Here is a 24237-nt window from a genome sequence, read left to right on the forward strand (position 1 = left end):
CATATCCATTTGTGCTGATCTGCGCCACCAGCTCATCCACTTTATTCCGAATGCTTCGTGCATTCAGATACAGTGCCTTCATCCCAGCCTTCACCTGGACCCTATTTGCCGGAACGCCACCAACCATACTCACGCCCCCTACTCCCTTTATTATTGGGACATCCTCGGCCTGTACCCTTACCTGTACCCTCTCCTTAACTTCAGGCCTCGTAATGTCACCTACCCTCGCACCCTCCCCCCCCCCCCCCCCCCCTCCCCCCAATTAGTTTAAAGCCCTGTCTACAGTCCTCTGTACACGATTCACCAGGACTCTGGTCCCAGCACAGTTCAGACCAACCCCATCCCGCCCGAACAGGTCCCACCTACCCCAATACTGGTGCCAATGCCCCATAAATTCAAACCCATTCTTCCCACACCAATCCCTGAGCCACCCATTCATTTCCTTAATCCTATCAACCCTACGCCCGTCTGCACTCGGTTCAGGCAGTAGCCCAGAGATAACCACCTTGTCGGTTCTACTTTTTAATTCCATTCCCAGCTTTTCATACTCCCTCCCCAGATCCTCACTTTGCATTTTGCCTATGTCGTTGGCACCCACATGTACCACAATGACGGGATTCTCACCCTCCCATTCCAGGTTCCTCTGCAGCCCAGATGTGACATCCCGGACCCGAGTACCAGGCAGACAACACACCCTTCTGTGCACTTTGTCATTGTGACAAAGGACAGTGTCAATACCCTTCACCCCACTATCCCCAATCACTACTACGTTCCTTTTCACCTTCTCTTTGCCTATGTCCTGCTGCATCACTGTACCGTGTGCAGTTTGCTCATCGACCTCACCTCCCTCGTCCTCGTCCACACTGGAAGCAAGAACCTCAAATCTGTTATGCAGATTGAGAGGCTGAGGCCTCCGCTCCCCACCCCCCTTTCTCCTCTCAGCAGCCCCCTCTTGTTCCTGACCCTTAGAGTTAGCCAGTCTAGGGGGGGTGGATGTCACTTGCACCCCATTGACAATGGCACCCTCTCTCCCCCTGATGAGCCTCAGTGTCTGTAGCTCAGAGGCCAGCTCATCTACCTTGAGCTGGAGCTCCTCCAGCAACCAGCACTTACTGCAGACATGGTCACCGGGAAGGACCCTGGGGTCCACCAGTTCCCACATCATGCAGAAACAATACATCACATGCCCCTCCATTATTCTCTGTAGTAATATTGAAAATTTCCACACGAACTTACCTGGCCCTTTTTCTCCCCAGCCCTTTTGATCTTAAGCCCTAGTAGCTCACTCTGCTTCCCACTCCACTGCCCGCTCCGACGCTGCCTGCTGTCTACACCAGGCCTCCTTTTAAACCTGGCGCTGTTTTAAAGCCTGCTCCCCCACAACTCCTTCTAACCACTCCCTCAGAATTCTTAAAGCGGTAAATACAAAAAGCCCGCAAAAATGCTTTTCAATGGTTTAAACAGTTCTACAGGGTAAAAGTGCTTTAAACTTATTTAAACAGGTTTTTAACAGGTAATTTCCTATCTGTCTCTCTGCTCCTTCACTCGTCTGCTCCAGCAAACAATGGAAGGCTTCACCACATTGTCCCTATTGTTGGGCTGAGAAAGCTGTTTCACTCTGCCCCACCCAGCTGGCATCAGAGTGAGTTATGCAAGCAGCAAAGTTTGGGCTGTCCTACTTTGGAGTGGCCTTTCCACCCTGTTCCTCTTCACGGGTATGTTGTTTCTGGCATCCCACAGCTAGGGTGATGTTGGAACGTTCTGGTTTCTTCACCAACTCTACTAGTTTGAAGCTTGGATTTCTTCTCCAGCTCTGTAGTGTTTTACCACTTCTGCAGGTGTTGTCCTTGTCTGTAGAGCAGCAGCCACTATAGTCCAATTTTGATGGGAGTCAGTCCTTACCACTGGTTTGGGAAGTGGCTTGGCTCCTTCTTGGTCCATTCTTCTTCACCCACTGCCACTCAGCCAGTTCTCCCTCTGCAGGTTTCTTTTGGTGTGCTGAGGAGGGACAGAATCAGGGGAGACTGCTGCCACAAGCAACCTTCTCCTTCTTCACACCTCTCACTCTGGCTTTCTTTGAACCATGTTGAACCTAACTACATCACAAGGCGCATAGTTTCATTGAAAAAGAGCCTACCTTCTGAAGAACATGAGTTCTTTGGACACATGGTGGTAAGCCTCTTCCAGAATGAAGCTCGCCACATTGCCCATGTTAACAGGTTCGGAAGGGAGAAAGCAAGATTAGTGTATTGAATTGGATGATCAGCCATGATCATGATGAATGGTGGAGCAGGCTCAAAGGGCCAAATGGCTTCCTCCTGCTCCTATTTTCTATGTTTCTATATTACTGACTGCTATTTTGAGGCTGCTATTGCCACAGCGGCTCCAGGTGAAAACACCGAAAATCAATTCCAATAAAATAATACATGGCAGCCTTGGACTGAGATTGTCTCTTTCATAAAAATGCTGTCGTAAGAGCTGTAAATTAGAACTTTGTAAGACAATTTCCTATTCTGTGGAGATACTGGGATACGAATATCCTAATTAATATACAGTCAAGGATCTGAATCTTGCCTTTTGGGTGACGTTTCATTCTTTTCCTTGTAGAACCGTTACTATTCGAATAAATACCATTCGTTTATAATATTGCTGAATTGGACATAGGGGTATGAAAAGTGAATCAATTCAGTAATTGGCTAACTGGTTTCATGTTGACTATAAAGCAAATGAAGGTGGCCAATGAACCCGTCCATTGAAAAATAATTTATCTGCCTAGAAACTTGGGATAGTTCATTTTTGCTCTGCTCCAAAATGGTGAAGTCTGAGGCGCTGTGACACTGAGCTTTGGGAATGCCAGAGCCAACATGGTGCTGCAGCAAGGAGAAGACAGCAGAAAAAAGAGAACCAGGGCACTGACAGTGTCACAGCAGCAATGTGGATCCAAAGGATGTCTTTGGCCAGAGCTAGGTCTGACAAAGGTTGCAAGTGAGATTGGAGACCCACGAGGTGTGGGGCTGAATTCTGAGATCGAGAGTCAGGGAGTTGGTGACTGGAGCTCAGAGCTTGGGGCGGGGGATGGGAGGGCAGGGGGCGGGGGCGGGAGCAGGAGCAGGTGGCGGGCGTGGGCGGGGTGCGTGGGGCAGGAGGGCGGGTTGCGTGGGGCGGGAGGGCGTGGTGCGTGGGGGCGTGGTGCGTGGGGCGGAAGGGCAGGGGGGCAGGAGGGTGGGGTGCAGTGGGGGCAGGAGGGTGGGGTGCGATGGGGGTGGGAGGGCGGGGGGGGCAGTGGCTAGTAGGGTGGGGTGCAGTGGTGGGGGATACTAGGGTGGGGTGCAGGGGTGGGAGATGGTAGAGTAGGGTATAGGGGTGGGAGGGCAGGGCAGGAATCAAGGGTAATTGTGGGAGATGAACTGACATTTCAATGTAGGAACAGGAGTTGGGAGGAACGACACTCCTGCTCTTCATGGCTCCAGTTACTTACCTTCTTGCGTGGCAAGTATACAGTGGAGCTAGTTTCCCATTTCCCCTTTTCCCACCCTCCCCCCTTTCACTTGCTTAAAACCTATTACATATCGAACATTTCTGATGAGAGGCCATCAACCTGCAGCATTAACTCTGTTTCTCTCTCTACAGATCCTGCCTGCCTGAACTACTGAGTTTGTGCAGCGATTTGGGAATGCTCTGTCTCAGAGCAAACCAATTTGGAATGGCCATCTAAAGCAGACATCGGCTCCTTATTTTGTTCTATTCAAAAGGTCTAATGCATGAATAAAGCCCATCCTTCAGTTTGCTCTTAATATGGTGGCCAGTGCACAAGTGTAGGTGCTGTTGCCTATCATTTTGAGAGCTTAGTAGCCTTCAGGGCACCTGATATATGGGCGCCAATTTTTAACAGCCCAGGCATTCTCAGCACAGCACTGAACTGCTAAATGATTCCAAAGTTTCTTCCTTTACTGATATGGAAAGTCCAATTTGAGTTCTGATCGCTTTGTCTGAAAGAAAAACTGCATCAGTCTTAAATTTACCTTCCACCAATTTGAACTTTTGTTATAATCAAAAGTATGGTTCTTGAAATCACACCCTACAAAACTGCATTCACCACAAGTGGTGACCTTTGTAACCCCTTCTCCCAAAGCAAGAGGAGATTGTTCCTTTAATTAGCAGTATTAAATGTAAATGCAACAAGTAGTAAAATTCAAGTCTTCTTAAGCCCGTGCCGGTGGTGTGCATTTTTCTAAATGATGTGGAGATGCCGGCGTTGGACTGGGGTAAGAATAGTAAGAAGTCTCACAACAGCAGTCCAATAGGTTTGTTCTTCAGGTGAAGAAGGAGCCCGAGACTCCAAAAGCTTGTGCTGCCAAACAAACCTGTTGGACTTTAATCTGGTGTTGTGAGACTTCTCAGCATTTTTCTAAATCACAGATCCAGGAGAGAAATTAGAAGAACCCTTCTTTTCCACTTTGCTGGAAAGAGGACATTGGAATAAATATGTATTACTTAATAATGAATTTGAATAAACATGATGAAGGCATTTTACTGCACAGGAAGGTAGTGTGTCTGAATTATTAATTTAAATTAAAATTGGACCTCCTATGACTTAGAGTACAATTGGAAAAAACAAACCTTCATCAAAGTTTCTCTCTTTTTGAAGATAGCTGCGGCTGCCTCTGGGATGTCAGATTGGCTCAATATCTGAAGGTATTTCACCTCTCGTAATACAGCAACAAGCTGCAACACAATGTTCCATCAAAAAATATTGCATAACAACTTGTTAGAAAATGTTTAAATAGTCAGTGTCAAAGCATTGTGCACCACAGGTAAAAAAAATTTAAATAGCTGTTTTGTTCCAGAATCTTTGAATATTTATTTATTTCCTACACTTGATTACAGATGTTAACAGCACATTCAAGACTGAATGGCATCGATTGTGTTTAAGCTTCTTTTAGGGAAAGCACAGAGCAACAGGGAAGAATCACATGCTCGAAACATAGCCTCTCTGATGTTACAGACAGTATGTAACTAAACTGTTAAGTTCCTCTACAATGGTGATTGTTTTCAGCAAAAGTTGCTGTTGGTTTCAAACAGCAATAACAGCAATGCTGAGAATTTCACTGTCATTGAAACCTCAAAATCAAGGCTACTGCACACTAATCCCCCTCCCCTCCACACTTTCCCATGCAAACATACGAGATGCAGCACATACCCTTTAGCTCCCCTCTCTTCACTGTCCAAGGCCCAAAGCACGCTTCCAAGTGAAACAGTGATTTGCTTGAACTTCTTTACAGACATTGACAGTATTAACCATTCACAATAGATCTGCTCTACAGTGAGGAGACCCAATGCAGATTGGTTGAGCACTTTGCCGAACACTTCTGTCCAGTCTGCAAGAATGACTTGTACTCCCAGTCACCCTGCATTTTAATTCTCTACTTGGGCATCACGGTAGCACAGTGATTAGCACTGCTGTTTCTCAGTGCCAGGGACCCAAAAACGATTCCAGCCTTAGGTCACTGTCTGTGTGAAGTTTGCACATTCTCCCTGTGTCTGAGTGGGTTGATGTGGGTATACCGGCATTGGACTGGCGTAAACACAGTAAAAAGTCTGACAACACCAGGTTTTAGTCCAACCTATTTATTTGATAATATACTCGCAAGCTTTCGGGTTAGCCCCTTCATCAGGTGAATGGAGAGTTCTGGCCTCAGACAGAGCATATAAAGCACAGGAGTGGGTTTCTGAGTGGGTTTCCCCAGGGTGCTCCAGTCTCCTCCCACAGTCCAAAGGTGTGCGGGTTTGGTTGATTAGCCATGCTAAATTGTCCCTTAGCATCCCAAAATATGTAGGTTAGGGGGATTAACAGGGTAAATACGTGGGGTTACGGGAATAGGGTCTGGATCGGAGTGCTATTGTGCAGACTCAATGAGCCAAGGGGCCCCCTTCTGCGCTGTGGGAATTCTATGATTTGGCTTTCTGGCTGGCTTCTCTGTTCTCAGCCCCCTGTAGTGTTCTAATGAAGCTCAACACAATCGCGAGGAACAACACCTCATCATTTGATGAGGCATTTTACAATCTTCAGGACTCAACACTATGTTCAACAATTTGAGACCGTAATCTCTGCCCTCTATTGTTTCATTTCATTTTCACGTTTCACTCTTGGTTTTCTCTTACTTTTACTGTTCATGATTTCGCTATTCACATCCCCTCTTGTATTTTTCTTCACTTGTCCCATTCCCCTTTGGTCCTGCACCATCAACTCTTCTGTCATTGAATCTTTCCTGTCTTCTACCAGTCACAGAGTTTCCCATTTTCCTTTTCCCACCCTCCCCCCTTTCACTTGCTTAAAACCTATTACATTTTGAACATTTCTGATGAGAGGTCATCAACCTGCAGCATTAACTCTGTTTCTCTCTCTACAGATCCTGCCTGCCTGAACTACTGAGTTTGTGCAGCATCTTTTATTTGAAGAGGATTTCAAGTTTCTCAATTCAGGAGAACACGTGTTGATACAGGAAATTGCTTTCTGCCTTGATATGTTCTATTTCTTTCTTCTGTATCTTCGCTAGAAGCACTCTGGCAGATTGAGGCTGGTTATTTTTACTCTAACACCGTTTTGTCTTTTACAACTTCAGTTAATTACAAATCAGAAAAGGCTACAGTTTCAAAATATGTGGGCTAAGAAATTGAATCATGACCAAATTAGGGTGCGGTTTGGGTGAAGGGCCCACAGCATTCACCTAAACAGATCTGTAGGCAGATTCACAGCCAGTCGCTTAGCCAGCTTCACTTATTTATAACCAACTTAGCAGTAGGGCAGGGAACAGCAGGATTGGTTTGCTGTGTGGTGTTCTTCTGCAAGTCCTGGAGAAAAGGAGTCAATCAAGAAGGTGCCCCTTCTAGCTCCATATTCAAGCTCCTTTAAAAATACTTCACTTTTCAGAGGCTTTTTCCAGGGGTTAGGCTGCATGTGGATCCGGTAATGCTGAAGACAGCAAACAAACACCCCTCCACCAACGTTTCTAGCATCCACTGATTTCTAGTTTGATCTAAGTACTGTGGGCACCTTGCATGAAATATGGGTGCTACTGACAGTTCTTGGGGAAGCCACCAATTCTATTCTAACTTTGTGGTGCTTTTTCTCTGCTGCCAGACAGAGATCTATAAAGTAATGATCGTGCTCTACTGTACATGGCATTAGTAACCTTTGCATGCCTGGCTTTACAGCTCCTTGCTGCGGAGATCTCTAGGCTAGCTTGAAAAGAGTTTGTTCTAAAAAAAACGATGACAGTGGCCTCCTTCATAGCCTCTGAGAATGCAGTGCTTGCTGAAAAACATGGTTTGAGATCCTCATGCAACAGGTTAGGAGATGCTTTAAATAGCTTGAGAAGCAAACTCTTCCAATTCATAACAGTGACCCATAGATTTTTTGGGAAGGGTGAGGGGGAAGAGGGAGGAGTAATATCTGATGGGTTGCATCCTCCTGGTGTGGCATCTGATACCTTCCCCTCAAACTTGTACAGGAGGCAGTGAAAAATTCACTCCATACAATTCCAATTTGACCCCATTACATGTTACATTGGGGTAGAGTTACCAACAATATTTTCCTGATGTAACTTTGGTACACGTTCCAAGAGAAACCCCAGAGAAGCCACATAAATGGTCACCCAGACTTACCGAGAAGAATTAAGAAACCCTGACAAAAATTCAAAACGTGTAATTTTACAGGTTTCACTTCAAGAAATTTGAATCACAATATTAACCAGCACTGTACCTGATGATCAAAGTTCACACTGAGGAAACCAGTCTCAAAACTGCGCTTGATAATTGACTGATTCAAGTTGAACTGGCAGTTTTCATGGACTCCTCTTGTCCATGACAAGTAAATCTGTTCTTCATACTCATCCAGTAAAGTCAGCATCTCCATATATTTTTGATACACTGTTCCAGCTTCCTGGCCTTCGAGATTTCTAGAAGAGATATTATACAAAATTCATTCCAATTCTTTTTTTTATAAACTAACAACAACATAATAAAGGAAGAATAGACTAGAATTAATCACATTCCAGTTCAAAGAAACGTTACTGAATCCTGATTGCATCGTTGTAGCTCATATTATATATAGTTCATCCTATAACAGAAGTCAGTGACAACATGGCAAGAGGAAAAACAATCAGAGTACCAATTATCCTGGACTGCCCCTATGTACAAAGTAGCTGCAGAGCTCCAGAGGGACTTTGCAGCAGCTAGGATCATAACCAGGGAATTATGCTCAGTACAGGAGATTTGTAAGTTATGCAGAACTGGAAACACATTTATTTAGTAAAATAATAATAAGAAGAAGAATAATAATTTTATAGGCAGTTCTCATGTTAAATCTCAAACCTCTTCAACACATCTGTTTTTGTTTCCCCCTTAAATTAATACAATCTTCATTATTTCTTCCAAAGTGAAAATATCCCATCCTACATACTCATATTCATATTAATACTTCCACTGCCACAAAAGCAAGATTTAATGAACAAACAAAATTGTAGAATTGCTAACTCTGTTCAATTTGCCTTTAAAAATTTTCAGGCTTCTCAAACCAACAACAACGTTATTCAATTATTTTAGTTTACTTTGCCATGAACCTCCCTCTGCTCTTCTCCAGTACTTCAACCTTTAGCTTTTTATAGCATCAGCTTATTGTATGGGTCATTGCAGAGAGTGCAAGATTTATCCTTATTCAAGGATTCATCTTGTCAGAAGTAAATAAGCACACAAGACACAAATCTGAAGCTAGGAAACAGAGCTATTTGATGAAAACTACAAAATATTGCAATGAGATGAAAGTCATGAATTCTTCCAATTGAGAAACCAAGGCAAAGATTGATATTTCAACTTAAAAATGGTTAAAAGACTGAATCCAGAAAAAAATGATCGAGTGGGTCTAAACTTAGCTTTTAAAAGCATCCAAACTGATGGAGTCAGTCAGAGCAAAGAAGTGAAGACTGAGGAGTTCCAATTTGAAGCCTGGGAAACAATAACTTGCAGAGGGAGACTATCTGATAAATCTTACTGAGTGATTTCATGATCCATCAGCGGGGAGCAGGACTTATAAGAAATGCATTCAAACAATCACAAACACGTAGGGTGTTTTTTAATGCAGTGACAGAACTTTCAGGCACTGGCTAGGTAGCTGACAAAAGCCTAGCATCAAACCTCTTCAACACAATTGTTTTCATTTCCCCCTTAAACTAAGTTCACTATTTCTTCCAAAGTGAAAATATCCCATCCTACATACTTGTATTCATATTAATACTTTCACTGCCATAAAACTAAGATTTATTGAACAAACAAAATTATAGAATTGCTAACTCCATTCAATTTGCCTTTAAAAATGTTCAGGCTTCTCAACCTGGGGAAGCACCATCGATATTAAGTGCCTCTCAGGCATTTAACTGTCCAGAGTAAGCCTTCTCCAAGATTAATGACACCAGGTGCAAAAACCGTAGCCCCCCCCACCTCCCAAGGCTGGCAGCTGTCCTTTCCAAGCAGGAACAGCAGAGGTGCAGAGGTGGTGGCACCATTGGCAATGCACTCAGAGATGTCCAGAGATCACCACAGGCGAGTGAGTGTTGGGGGGCACGGTTAAGCATCTAGCAGGCAGATAGCTCATGGTGCACTTTCCTTCCCCCATTCTCAATCCTAGGTCCTTAGACTGGCATTGTGCATCTCAAAACAAGGGGCCCACCTGAGAGCCTGCAAGTAAACCTTTGCTTTTTTCAGGAATTATAGGCCGGTTAGTTTAATGTCTGTGGTAGGTAAAATGTTAGAATCCGTCATTAAGGAGGAAATTGCAAGGCATCTTGAAGGGAATTGCTTGATAGGGCGGACGCAACACGGTTTCATTAAAGGGAAGTCGTGTCTGACAAATTTACTGGAGTTCTATGAGCATGTGTCTAGGGCAGTGGATAGAGGAGAGCCGGTGGATGTGGTCTTTCTGGATTTTCAGAAGGCGTTTGACAAGGTACCTCACAAGAGGTTATTGCAGAAGGTCAGGGGACATGGAGTTGGGGGTAGGGTGTTAGCGTGGATAGAGGATTGGTTGTCAAATAGGAGGCAGAGAGTGGGGGTCAATGGGTGCTATTCGGATTGGCGGTTGGTGACTAGTGGGGTGCCCCAGGGGTCGGTGCTGGGGCCTCAGCTATTTACCATTTATATAGATGATCTGGAGGAGGGAACCGAGTGCAGGGTGTCGAAATTTGCTGATGACACCAAGATTGGGGGAAAGGCAAATTGTGCGGAGGGTGTGGAGAGTCTGCAGAAGGATCTAGATAGGCTGGGCGAATGGGCCAGGAAATGGCAAATGGAATTTAATGTTGGCAAGTGTGAGGTGGTCCACTTTGGTAGGAAGAATGGTTGGAAGGACTATTACTTACGTGGCGAAAAACTGCAGCAGGCGACGGTGCAGAGGGACCTCGGGGTCCTTGTGCATGAGTCGCAAAAACCCAGCTTGCAGGTGCAGCAGGTGGTCAGGAAGGCGAATGGGATGCTGGCCTTCATAGCGAGGGGGATTGAATATAAAAGTAGGGAGGTCTTGCTGCAGCTGTATAGGGCATTGGTGAGGCCGCAGCTGGAGTACTGTGTGCAGTTTTGGGCGCCGCACCTGCGCAAGGATATTTTGGCCCTGGAGGGAGTGCAGAGGAGGTTTACTAGGCTGATACCGGAGTTGAGGGGATTGAGCTATGAGGAGAGGCTGAATAAACTAGGCTTGTACTCGTTAGAGTTTAGAAGAATGAGGGGAGATCTCATTGAGACGTATAAGATGATGAATGGGATGGATAGGATAGAGGTGGAGAGACTCTTCCCGCTCAAAAAAGACAGTAGGACTAGGGGGCACAGCCTCAAGATAAAGGGGAGGCGGTTTAGAACGGAGTTGAGGAGGAACTTCTTCACTGAAAGGGTGGTGAATCTCTGGAATTCTCTGCCCGTTGAAGTGGTGGAGGCTGCCTCGCTAAATATTTTTAAGACGCGGGTTGATGGGTTCTTGATAAGAGAGGGGATTAAGGGTTATGGGGAGAGGGCGGGAAAGTGGAACTGAGCCACGACAGATCAGCCATGATCTTATTGAATGGCGGGGCAGGCTCGAAGGGCTAGATGGCCTACTCCTGCTCCTATTTCTTATGTTCTTATGTTCTTATCTGACTGCCCACTTGCTGTTGATTGTTTGAGCATTAGCAGCAGCGGAAGGAGGAGACCCTTAAATGGGCATTTATTATCCACTTCAGAGCCTAAATTGATAGCATGCTGGGAAAACCGTCCATGAGCCTTCCCATGACAGACTTGATCAGGGTGCAGGCGGAAAGGCAGCAGGATCTCATCCAAGCACTCTCCTGCGCATGTCCAAACTCATCTTAGGAAAGGGCAGTTTAGAAGATTAAGGCGCAAACTTATTGAGACATATAGGATGCTCAGGCTCTCGAGTTCGATACTGGGTTATCTGTCCAGTTTCACATCTTGTTGACTTTCTAGCTGTTTGATACAACTGAGTGGTTTGCTAGGACAATTCAGAGGGCAGTTAAGAATCAACCACACTGCTGTGGTTCTGAGTCACATGTAGACCAGACCAGATAAAGCTGGCAGATTTCTTCTCTAAAGGAAATGAGTGAACCTGATGGGTTCTTCTGATAATTGACAATGGTTTCATGTTCATCATTAGACATACAATTCCAGATTTTTTGACTGAGATCAAATTTCACAAGCTGCATTGGTGGGATTTGAATCCAGGTCCCTAGAGCATGATCCTGGGTCTCCAGATGACTAGTCCAGTGACTATGCCACTGCCTGTGAGAGGGAAGGGTGGGGATGGGCAGGAGGAAAACTTGGGCCAAGGACATTGGATGATGGAGTCCTGATGCTGGAAACAGTAACAGGCTAGAAGTGAGCACTCTTGCTTTTGCTTACTCACAGACAATACTATAAGATGACTTATTGGGGAAATCTGAATGACCAGTCCTCAAACAGGTCACATGAAAACATTTGAGTGGGTGATTCTGGGAGCAATTGGTCAGTCAGCCACCCTTCCCCCAACCCCCATCCTGAAGCTACTGAAAATTGAGGCCTAACATTAAATTATTGCAAAGAAATATCATGCAGGATTTCCAATACAAAACATACAATTACTTTATCGTTCAGTGCATAAAACTCATGCCACTTACATGTGATCAATAAGCCTGAGATTTGACCAGGGTATCTGAATCCTTCCCTTAAGTTCTTTGGCCCATTTTAAGTTTCCTGAAGTTGCTGGCATGTTCTTGTGCAATAATTCGGCACCTTTTTCTTTCTGTTTGTCAGGTAAATAGACATGCAATTACACAAACACAAATCCTGACTTTAAACCTTACCAAACTGACTACATTCTTCATTTTATTTGTTAATCTTTTATTGTCGCGCCAATGGTAACTAAACTGTTTTGTACAAAGAGCAAAGTGCGGAAAAATAAACAGTAAGCTAAAAGAATAAAACACTGGCTTGGAAATTGGATTGCATGACACTATATTACAGGCATACAACAGACACCTGATGGTTCAATATGACAGTCCCTTCATGTTGGTTAGAGGTCCTTAATAGGCATCCAGGGTATGCAACTGAAATAGGAATACAGCACTTTGTGTTCTCAACTATAGGGCACAATACTTACTCCAAGCAACCTTTACAACGTTTGATTGCAGCTGACTGCTTAGCAATCAATCTAGCTCATAGGAACAAGAACGCGAGGCCCTTGAGTCTGTGTCACAATTCACTGAGATTACTGATCTGCGGCCTGCCTTCACATAGCCACCTTTGCTCTATTTCCCTTAACATATTTTGTTAACAAAACACCTATGAGTGTCAGCTTTAAATTTTACAATTGATCCATCTGTATTAGTTTCTAATTTCTACCACCCTTTGTGTGTCAAAGGGTTTCCCAATTTCACTCCTGAAAGGCCTGGCTTTAATCTTTAGACTGAAATCCTACTGTTAGATTTCCCAACCACTGGAAATAGTTTATTTGTATCGATCCAATCTACTCCCCTTAATATCTTGAAAGTTTTGATCAAAAAACCCTAATTTGTGTAATTTCTCTTAATAATCACGGAAGTCCATATATCATTCTAGCAAATCTACAAGATGGAGAACCATACGCCATTATATCCTTCCCAAAGTTTATGCCCATAACTGCTCTCAGTATTCCAGGTGTGATCTAATCAATGCTCAGTTTGGCTGAAGCACACTTCTACGCCTTTGTATTCTATTCCTCTGGATGTAACGGTCAAATTCCATTAGCCTTTTTAATTATTTTTTGAACCAGTTCATGACATTTTAATTATCTGTGTACTTGGATCCCAAGTCGCTTTGGATTACCACTGTTTCTAGGTTTTCACTATTTAAAAGGTATTGTTCTGTGGTTTAGATGTCAACCACGGCTTATCTGGCAGCACTCCTGCCTGCTGAACCTGAGGGTCATGGGGGCAGTTGTGGGTTCATTCCCACTCCAAGTACCTCAGCACAGAAATCTACATTGACATTCCAATGTACTACTGAGGGAGTGCTGCATTGTCAGAGCTACTGTCTTTCAGGTTAAACAGAGGCCCATGTCTGCTAGCTGGGGTGCAATGACACTATTTTAAAGAAGAACCGGAGCATTATCTCTGGTGTCAAGGCCAATTTTTACCCTTCACTCAACATCACAAAAACAGATTATCTTTGCCACACAGTTGTTGTGGGAGCTTGCTGTGCACAAATTGGCTGTCACAACAGTGATCCCATTTTAAAAGTACTTTATGAGCTGTAAAGTGTTGTGGGTTGTTCTGTGATCATGCAAGGTGCCACATAAATGCAATCTTTCCTTTCTTGTCCTATCTCTGAGTTTAAAGTGACTGTCGCAGAAAGACAAGTCTATGAAGGAGTCCAGTGCAGGGCCCATGAACCCCACTCCTGTTTGCTCCCCTTCGTATTCCTCTCAGGACATTGGCCAATCAAGTGACGAGCAAGCTACTTCTGGGGCTGTGACTGGCACCCACAAATAAGGCTGGCAGGCCAATTTCCTGTGGTCCTGCTGCCAGCTTCATTTGGCCTTTGCAGCACCGCCTGCAATGGGGATCTAATTTCGAAGCCACAATCCTCACTTTTTAACTTTGAGCACAGGAGTGTATTCAGAAGTGCTTCATGTTCATGCTTCAGAAAATATTCTAAACTGTCCTCGATCCAAAGCAATCACTCCTTGCTTCTGCTTACATAACAAAGCTGAGGTGAACATGTTCACTTTAGCATTCATATCATTCAAATTTAAAATTAAACATATGATCTTAAAGATATCTTTTGCATTTTTGTAAAATGTGCTTTGCGGATGTCTGGACTAATCATCAACTAAACTTCTATTTGATGCGTTCCAGACCAAGATCTTGTGGTTCTCTCAATGTTTTAGGGAAAGGAGAGCTTTCAAATAGTAATTCAAATAGTTTAGAAATGTCCTGGTAATCACTGGTAAAATGTGGTTTTCATTTTTCAAATTCACAGATTTTTTCTTTCATTGATTCTGACAGAACATTTGGCTTTGACATACAATTGCCTTTTCTTCATTGCCACTGGGTCAAAATCTTGGAACTCCCTACCTAAAAGTAGCACCTTCACCACAAGATTTGTAGCAGTTGAGAAATCAGGCTACCACCACTTTCAGAAGGTCAACGAGGGAGGGGCAATATAAACGCCATCCTTCCCAGCAACACCCACATTCAGCGAATGAATTTACAAAATGTTACTCTCTGCAGCATTCAGCAGCTGACTTCAAAGCACTTTGCTCAAGTTTCACTTATCCATTCTGGACAGGAATGACTAAACGTGGAGTATGAGGTATTTTGACAGATCTCAGCTGTGGCGCTTGAGGAACTTCCCACTCCACCTATTCAGTCACATTTAGATTCACAAGTGTGTATCATGTGTTTGGAATTCTCTTCCCCAGCGTGCAGTGCAGGTTGGGTAATTAAATATATTCAAGACTGAATTAGACAGATTTATGATTGACAAGGGAGTCAGGGATTAGAATCATAGAATGCGTATAGTGCATGGGGAGGCCATTCAGCCCTTTGAGTCTCCACTGACTCTCCAACAGAGCATTTTATCCAGGCCCACAACCCGCCCTGTCCCTGCAACACCACACATTTATCTCACTAATCCCTCTAACCTACGCATCTTGGGACAGTAAGGGTCAATTTAGCATGACCAATCGACCTAACTGCACATCTTTGGACTATGAGAGGAAACTAGAGCACCCGGAGGAAACCCACGCAGATAGAGGGAGAATGTACAAACTCCATACAGACACCCAAGGCTGGAATTGGATCCAGGTCCCTGTCACTGTAAGGCAATAGTGCTAATCACAGTGTCGCTCATGTGCCACTGTTGTGGGTTGGGGTGGGGTGCAAACAAGAAAGTGGAGTTAAGGCCATAATCAGATCAGCCATGGTCTTATCAAAGGCTCAAAGGGCCAAATGAACTCTTCTGCTCAAATTTTTTATGCTCAGATTTTCTTATCCAATGAGCTTGCCAAATTCATCAAGCAAAACTCCAAATGGGTCAAGAATTCCTGTGTAGTCATTCTGACAGAAAAGTACCACAATGGTAGAGGTCAGCAATCATAAAAATAAGCTCTGACGAAGAGTAATCCAGACTTGAAAACTTAGCTCTGTTCTCTCTCCATAGATACTGTCAGACCTGCTGAGATTTTCCAGCATTTTCTGTTTCAGTATCATTAAAAGAAACCCTTTTCATTTATTAAAGGTAACTTTAACTGAAACAGTATTTGTATTGAGCATACCTGTTCTACATGCTTATCATATAAACATTTACATCTGTCCAGTTCTTGATCAAACATCTCCAGCAGCGTAAAATACATTGGACTAAAAACCTCCTTAATGTTGGATCTCTCCAGAAACACACCAAAGACAACAAGAAGCTTTGGGAGAAAACAAACAAATACAGATGAATATTTTTGACCTTCAATTGTTACAATACAATCAAACCAAATTATGGATGTAGCCTGTGTGTATTTCATCTTTACAGGATGTAAAGTATGTTTTTACAATATTGAAAATACTGCACAATAAAGCCCCTTAAATCTTCCTTAATCCTTCTTACTGGCTACCAGTATTGCTTTGAACATAGTTTGCATGGTTTTTGCCTATGTCGTGCTATCACAGTTAAAATGGTTCCTGCACAGAAGGCACTGCCACTTGGCCAGTCATATCTGTGCTGGCTCTTTGAGGAAGCAATTTGCCTGGGGACATTCCAACTTCCAACGTAACTCTGCATGTTCTTCCCTTTCAGATAATAATTTAAGGAAGAGATGTTTCAGGCATTTGCTATGTACATTCAAACAGGAAAGGCAAGGGAACCAAAGTCAGGGATCTTGAATGATGTGAGAGATGGAGAAAAAGGATGCATGATGAATGTGGGTGAATTCTTCAGGTAACTGCTCATTTTGTTGGCTGCACTAGCCCTGGTTTCAAAGTATTGTTGTTTGTTTTTAATTTGTTTTTGTCCATCTCCCACTGGAAGGGAGGCAGAAACTTCATATTTCCGGATCTTGAGGCTGTGACCTCAGTTGAAACCAGATAAAGACATAATGCCATAACAGATCGCATTGTAGTGCAGGCAAACTGTGGAAGGTTGCATTTCGGGGAGTTGAAAGTAAGAAATATGAGGCAATTCCAGCTGCTTCATTGATTTTAAATCATAGAAACCATAGAATGCTGACAGTACTGGAGGCTGCCATTCGGCCCTTCGAGTCTGCATCAACAACAATCCCACCTCAGCCTTATCCCCGTAATCCCAAATATTTATCCCACTAATCCCTCTAACCTATGCATCCCGGGACACAAAGGGGGAATTTAGCATGGCCAATGCACCTAACCCACCCATCTTTGGATTGTGGGAGGAAACCAGAGCACTTGGGAGAAAACCCACGTAGACACAGGGAGACTGTGCAAACTCCACACAGACAGTGACCCAAGCTGGGAATTGAACCCAGATCCACTATGCTGCCATCTCTTCCTTAAAGAGACCAGTTAGCCAACCATTTTGATGAAGACCATACCTATGGTACTCAGTTGGTTGGAAGCAGCAGTCAGAAAGGAATCAGTCCTTTGTGGAGAAAGGAACTAGAACTCTACTTGTGGAAAGCAAAGTTTTGAACGACTTTCTGGCTGAATAGCGGATTACCAGATAAATCTTAGAGACATATCTTTGTTGTTTCTCCTATTTCAAATGTAATTTGTGGTTCATATTGATCATAATTTGCCTGTTATTCCATATCTAATTTATGTTGAATTTGGTTTGATTGTTAAAGTAAAAGTTACAATAGGCGAAATCATGTTCTTAGTTCATTCTGTAAATTTGGTTCTATTCACTTGTTGGTCAACATGGGCATCATAAGAGTTTTGGATGGCTCCAATTTATGGCGGAATATGCAAAAGTGCACGGAATAGGCAATTTGATCTTACAGATGCTGAGACTACATGATCTGAAGCTCAGTGCAAGATTAAATACAACACCAAGATTGTGAACAGTCTGGTTTAGTCTCAGATAATTGCCAGAGAGGGGATATAGTCAGTAGCTAGGGAATGCAGTTCATTATTGGGGAACAACGGCAGTAGATATGATCTTCCCTATGTTAAGTGGAGGGAAATTTTCTGTTTGCCTAATGTTGCATGTCGGACATGCACACTAATGATCCAACAACTGTGCAGCACAAGCAGTTTCCACAAAAAGTCCAAGTGCTACAATGGAAGCTCAGATTGCTACCATACAAATTCAATTGCAAAGTAAGCTTAGACCACAGGTTGCTGCCGTCATGGCTCAGGATACCAGTTTTCAAAGGGGCTTGAAGGATATCTTAGTAGTCCAGCAATCTGCTCTCCAACTGATTGCAATGATTGTTGAAATACCTTGTTGGTAGAGTGACAGGACCTTCATGAAGTACCAACATGCTGTCCTCGCAGTAAGATAGCATTCATGCTTCCACATCTGCCTCTCCATCATGGAATAATTCTTCAGGATTTAGTTTCCTTATGCACAATTTTTAGTGCATTTTTAATGCGATCACATTAATTTATTATCCATCATGCACCTTACCAGTTACTAAACAAATTAGCAGTGTGCTTCATTGAATTTCCAGATAGTTATATTAAGCTGGTCCTTGATAAAAGGGCATTCCCATAGTTAGCAGTTTCAGCAAATACTGATTGCAACTTGTAGATAGAGTGTTTTTTTTCCATTGTTACAAATGTGTATCTGCACAATTAGCCTTTTTGATGAGAAGTAAATATTGAAAATTATTTTTAAAAACAAGGAAACATAAATTTATTCACCAAAGCGATACAGAGGCACATTGGTTAGCACTGCTGCCTCACAGCACACAGGACCCGGGTTCAATTCCCAGTCTGAGTAACTGTGTGGAGTCTACATGTTCTCCCCATGTCTGCATGGGTTTCCTCCAGAAACTTCAGTTTCCTCCCACAGTTCAAAAGACGTGCTGGTTAGGTGCATTGGCCATGCTAAAATTTTCCAGAACAGCTGCTGGAGTGTGAGGACGAGGAGATTTTCACTGTAACTTCATTGCAGTGTTAACGTAAGTCTACTTGTGACACTAATAAATAAAACTAAACATAAAAATGGAGTAAAAAAATCCTGAGTTGAAAATATCAGTGTATGACAGTCTGTATCAATTTTCATTGTTATCGACATGTCAACTTTAAACAAATTCATACCTTAAAAGCAGATTCCAAACCAGAGCAATCTTTGAATGCTGTACACAGAATGGTCCCAAGTTGCATATCAAAGTCCACAATTTTTTCTTTAAATGCATTATAGTCCTTTGCAAAATCCTGTCAAGCAGAATACATGATAATAGTCAGAAAATACAATCAATCTGACTGAATGTCTATTTTAGAAAAGTACTCCAAAAAATTGCAATATGAAAGGGATAAAACTATGTAGCAGGAAAGTTTTGATTTTCTGCCATCCATAAATCTTCATATCTGACAAATGCTGCCAAATGGCTGATAGCATTATTTTTGATGAGGTACACACCATGTTAAAAAAATCTGCCGCAATTTTTTTTAAAACCAATCCTTGCAAATAATTTGGTAAAATTAGAAAGCTGTTCATTTCTAAGCAAATTTAATCTGTCATCATTATAATGACCATCATTTTAATACCACAACCTCAACTGACTTTATTATGAGCGCTTTCTAAAATTTTCTTGCTGCTAGGCATGAACCATAAATGTAACAATGATCGATAACATAAAGAACAGTAGACTAATTGGCTCCTTGAGCCTGCTCCACTGCTCAATTTCATCAAGATTGATCTCCTATCCCAATCTCGCTTTCCTGAACCCTCCCCATGTCCCTTGGCTCCATGAGATCAAAAATCTTATGATCTCAGTCATCAATATTCACAGCAATGGAGCATCCACAACTTGAAGAATTTTCTCTTCATTTCAGTCCTAAATGACTGTCCCTTATCCAAAGACTGTATCTCATGTTCTAGATTTCAACAACTCTCAGTATCTACTCTGTCAATCCCCTTCAGAAAATTGTATGCTTCAATATTATCTCTTATTCTTCTGAAGTCTAGACAATTTACTCAGCTTCCCATCATGGGACAATCCTCTCATCTCAGAAACCAATTTACCAATCTAGTGATCACTGTGTGGCCTCTAAGGCAATTATTCTCCTCACTAGATATGGAGATCAAAATTGTTCACAGTATTCAATACAGCCCTATTTAATTGTAGCAAGACATTTTTACACTTATATTCCAATTCCTTTGCAATAAAGGTCATTTGCTTTCCTAATCCCTGATTGTACCTGCATAGTAAGTTTTGCTGTCACTTGTACAAGTATATCAAGTGGGACAGCATGGTGGCACAGTGGTTAGCACTGCTGCCTCACAACATCACGGACCAGGTTCAATTCCTAGCTTGAGTCACTGTCTGTGTGGAGTTTGTGTATTCACCCCACATCAGCATGGGTTTCCTCTGGGTGCTCCTGTTTCCCACAATCCAAAGATGTGCGCGTTAGGTGGACTGGCCATGCTAAATTGCCCCTTAGTGTCAGGAGGACTAGGTAGGATAAAATGCTGGGTTATGATCTGCAGGGGATTGTGGTCAATGCAGACTTGATGGGCCGAATGGCCTCCTTCTGCACTGTAGGGATTTGATGGATTAAACTTTGGAAGTTTCACACCTTTCAAAACAAATTTTAGATGGTGCATACAATTATCAATTGAAACAATTATCATGCAAGGTATTTGAAGGTTTCTCATGTCTCAACACCCATGTCACCATTGCTCCCTCAAAATGTCTTTTAATTCTTCTCCCATGCTTTGATGTGTAGTTGACATCTGCAGCTGAGGAGTAGGAAGACTGTTAAGAGCAATGCTCCATTGCACATGCTGACCTTGGCAGCCACCTTCTTGAAGGCTTTTGCCTACTTGGTGATTCCTGCACAAATGCAGGAACACCCTCCTCAGCTGTGCTTACTGTGGACAGACAGGATGAGGAGTGACCGCCCACCCTGGGAGTGCCCTGAGAGGCCATCGCAGGGCAACTGGTTGGCATTCCTCCTCCTTCTTGGCGCCCAGTGGAACCTCCTCGTATCTCTGAGGGAAAGGACATTTGGAGGGAGGTCCCCTCATTCCCCTCACAACATCCATTTGTGTACTGAACTCATGGCCAGAACAACAGAATGCAGGTCTTCATGCACGCGGGTCATGTGCTCTCCATGGCAGTTGCCAACCTCTCCACAGAGGAATCCATGCTTTCATATGCCACAGCCATTGCAGAACTCAAGGCTTTGTTCAACTCCCCCACCTTTCATGGCGGCATGGACAAGTTGGACTGAAAGGCCTGTTTCTATGCTGTAAACCTCTATGACCTCATAGATGAGGCCCCCACCAGATTTTCCCCTGTCTGGTTCTGCAGTAGGCTTAATGTGACTGAGATTAGAGGCCCACTATCCATATGGAGCTCAGCATGGGGCCTGATTCCTAGCAGTCCTCCAACTATCTGGTATCTCAGTTGGCATACCCTCCCTTGGCTGCTGGTATGTGCCTGTGAAGTGTTCACCAACATATGCCCTCGATTTTACAGACAAACCCTCCGAGATCAGAGAGAGTGTAACTGAGCTGGTGGAGGATGAGGGAGAAGGTGGTAATGGTGTATTCTCTGGGAGTTATCGGTCTTCATCCTCAGAGATGGAGTCATCACTTTCTCCTGTAGAGTATGAGTTTTGCAGATAACCTGCAGTGAGATCAAAAATAAGGAGAAGTTCAATCTTTCAGGAAACCAATATGTCACACATATTTCTAGTCTGCCTATGTCTCAGTAGCAGGTTGCAGACATCCTCACTCTGCTGCCTGGCATATCCAGCCTTGCCACCTGCAATGAAACAGCAACCCTGCTCTTGCACAATATACATGGCTTCCTCCTCACATGGCATTAGAACTTTCAACTTGGGATCGCTTCATCCAGCTTGGCCCTCCCCTTGGAGCTGAAGTTCTCTTTATCCTGAATAACAAAGTGGAGACTTAGTGGAATGTCAAGAGGCACCTAACTTCCTTGTTCTCACGTACCCATATGCCACATACTGACTCCACATTCCAACTGGTATCCAAACACTATCGTTCAGTACTTTCATATGGTCTGGTGCCTTTTCCATGCAGTAATGAGAATGACTGAGCATTGTCCAGAATGGTCACACACTCCACTTGTAAAGTTCTCCTGATGCAAGAGAGGACTTTTAATGCAACACTACATTGCCACTTACTCTGGCAGATCACTGACTGTTTTTGCAGCACTGTAGCCATGTCTGTGGCTCTAGTCTGTACTGCTAACCTCCCCTGCGATCTCCATCCAGGCCATCTTGGTCAAGCTGGAACAATCTTTTGGAGAAGTGGGATGGCTTGGCCTGGAGGAGAAGCAGCAAAGACACACTGCTGAACGGTGGGGCCACTTTCTTATGCAGGCATGTTGCTGATGCTGGGCAGGGGGAGGAGAAAGGGGGGGGAATTAGTGACGGAGATCCAGGAAGATGCTTGATGTAGATGAAATGAAGAGTAAGGCATTTTAATTCACAAAAGCTGGCAAATGTGGATGGGGCTGAGGTGGAGGCATTGGTTCAAAGAAAACTGTTTCCCCTGTGGATAGAAGATTTTGTTACCAGTTTCTTACCTGTTATCCTTGTCTGCAGAGACTGGATTCTTCTACAGCCTGCCCAAAATTAAATTAAGTCAGGTGACAGTGGGTGCAGATTCTTCCTGCCCACCTGTCACATGATCACACGTGCTTCTCATTTTGTCATCTAAGGTCATGGTTAATTTCATCACTTAGCATCGGCCAATGTGCATTATAATTACTTTATGTTCTTTTAAAGTGGAGATAAATTAAGTCTGAAGTTTACATGTTTTCCTATAGTTTATTGCAACTGACATGCAAATTGAAACTTACAATGAGCGAACAATTTCTTAGATTCTGCACTGCTAGGTTTTGCTGGAGTTATTCCTGTGTGTAGTCTATATATCCTAGGATACCAGACCAAACAAAAATAATTCAATTGCACACTGCTAAGTCATGCCAAAGTGTCAGAACAAAGGCCACAAATTGAATCGCTTTGAAGTGCTACTGCAAAGCTGGCTGCACCTTCAACCTCAGGGATTGCAAAGTGTTACATTCAATCTATTACGTACAACAACCCTGTACACTGTGCTGGAGTTTCCTGGAATCTAACTTGTATTTTTTTCCCCTCGGAATTGACAGATTTAGTTTTCAAAATGATGAAGCGTTTTGGTCAATTAAATAAGGTGAAGTTGTTTCCATTGACAGGAGGACATAGATTTAAATTGCTATCCACTGAAGAAATCAGGCATCACTACATACTTAAGAACATTCTGCATACCATTCATAGAATTCCTACAGAGCAGAGGACCACCATTTGACCCACTGAGTCTGCACCAACTTTCCAAAGGAGCATCTTTGTCAAGCCCGCCATCACCCCCCCACCCTATCCCCATAACCCCATGCATTTACCCCGCTAATTCCCCTGAACCTACACATCTTGGGATACTAAGGGGCAATTTAGCATGGCCAAATCACCTAACCTGCACATCTTTGCACTGTGGGAGGAAACCAGAAAATCCATTCAGACATGGGGAGAAAGTGTAAACTCCACACTGATAGTCACCCAACGTTGGAATCAAACCTGGGTCCTGGAGGCATCACAGCTAATGACTATGCCATCATGCCACATTTTGAACATGCATTTAAAGTAGCTAAATTTTATTAATACTCTTTTCCTTCAATGTTAAACCTCCAATGTTTTTTCAATCCCTATCAGCATCCATGTAATAAATTCTATTGTACAGGACATGCTCCTGAAATTCACTGCTTATTCTTAATTCTTCACCCAAAAAGACAAGGCAGCATGATGTTGAATTTATCTCTTCCAGTGTACAAAGCAACACTGCGATCAAGAGGTACTAGAAAAAATACAGAAAACATAGTGAGCTATTGAGATTAGGAAGATAAGAGAACATAGAAATAGACTAGCAAATAGTATCGGGGATAATCTGGGCTCTTAAAACACATGTTCAAATATTATTAAAAAGTAGAGAGGGTAGAACAGTTCATAGACTTGTTTCTCATAACTACAGAAATGATATTACCCCATAATGGTTCTTCTCAAGTTCTGTGTAAAAAGCTGGTCTGACCAACAGTGTTACAATCTCTACCATGAGTAGAGCAAGTAGTCACGTCCCAAATCCACTCACGTTGATCGAACCCCATGCTGTTGGCACCAATCTGTTGCACACCAACCGTCCAGCCAACTGAGCCAACAAGCTCCTCCGCGAGTCCAAGGAATCAGAGTTGCTATGACAACATGCACTTTTATATGCACATTGTGCTTTGGAGCAATAAATAGTGATGATGGAGGCTCCAATTTCTTTCCATCACATGATTGACCAGGAATCTCTCCAGCTCTCACCACCTGCCATTGGTGTGTTTGAAGGATTTATCAATTGATAGTCAACTTGGTTGACTGCATTATGAACGCATCTTCCTTGGCCTTCAAGCCCTGGAAAGGGACTTGAATGCAGATCCTCTGACTCATGGGCAGGGATGCTACACACTGTGCCACAAGAAGGTCCACATAAAGATTACCGCCA

The 24237-nt window shown here is 43.3% G+C and overlaps 1 protein-coding gene across 1 annotated transcript in view; it reads right to left on the reverse strand.

Annotated features, from left to right (window-relative positions):
* LOC145359772 (dynein axonemal heavy chain 11-like) overlaps positions 1–24237 on the reverse strand; it is a 375870-nt gene that overhangs the window by 308344 nt on the left and 43289 nt on the right. The window contains exons 9-13 of the mRNA XM_080214554.1: positions 18780–18896; positions 15830–15967; positions 12192–12316; positions 7763–7958; positions 4621–4725 (exon numbers count right to left, since the gene is read on the reverse strand). Of these exons, the coding sequence (XP_080070680.1) occupies positions 4621–4725; positions 7763–7958; positions 12192–12316; positions 15830–15967; positions 18780–18896 (681 nt within the window). The remainder of the gene's footprint in view (positions 1–4620; positions 4726–7762; positions 7959–12191; positions 12317–15829; positions 15968–18779; positions 18897–24237) is intronic.

This window comes from Carcharhinus amblyrhynchos, chromosome 2 (genome assembly GCF_965287045.1).
Source record: "Carcharhinus amblyrhynchos chromosome 2, sCarAmb.v2.hapA, whole genome shotgun sequence".
Taxonomy (NCBI): Eukaryota; Metazoa; Chordata; class Chondrichthyes; order Carcharhiniformes; family Carcharhinidae; genus Carcharhinus; species Carcharhinus amblyrhynchos.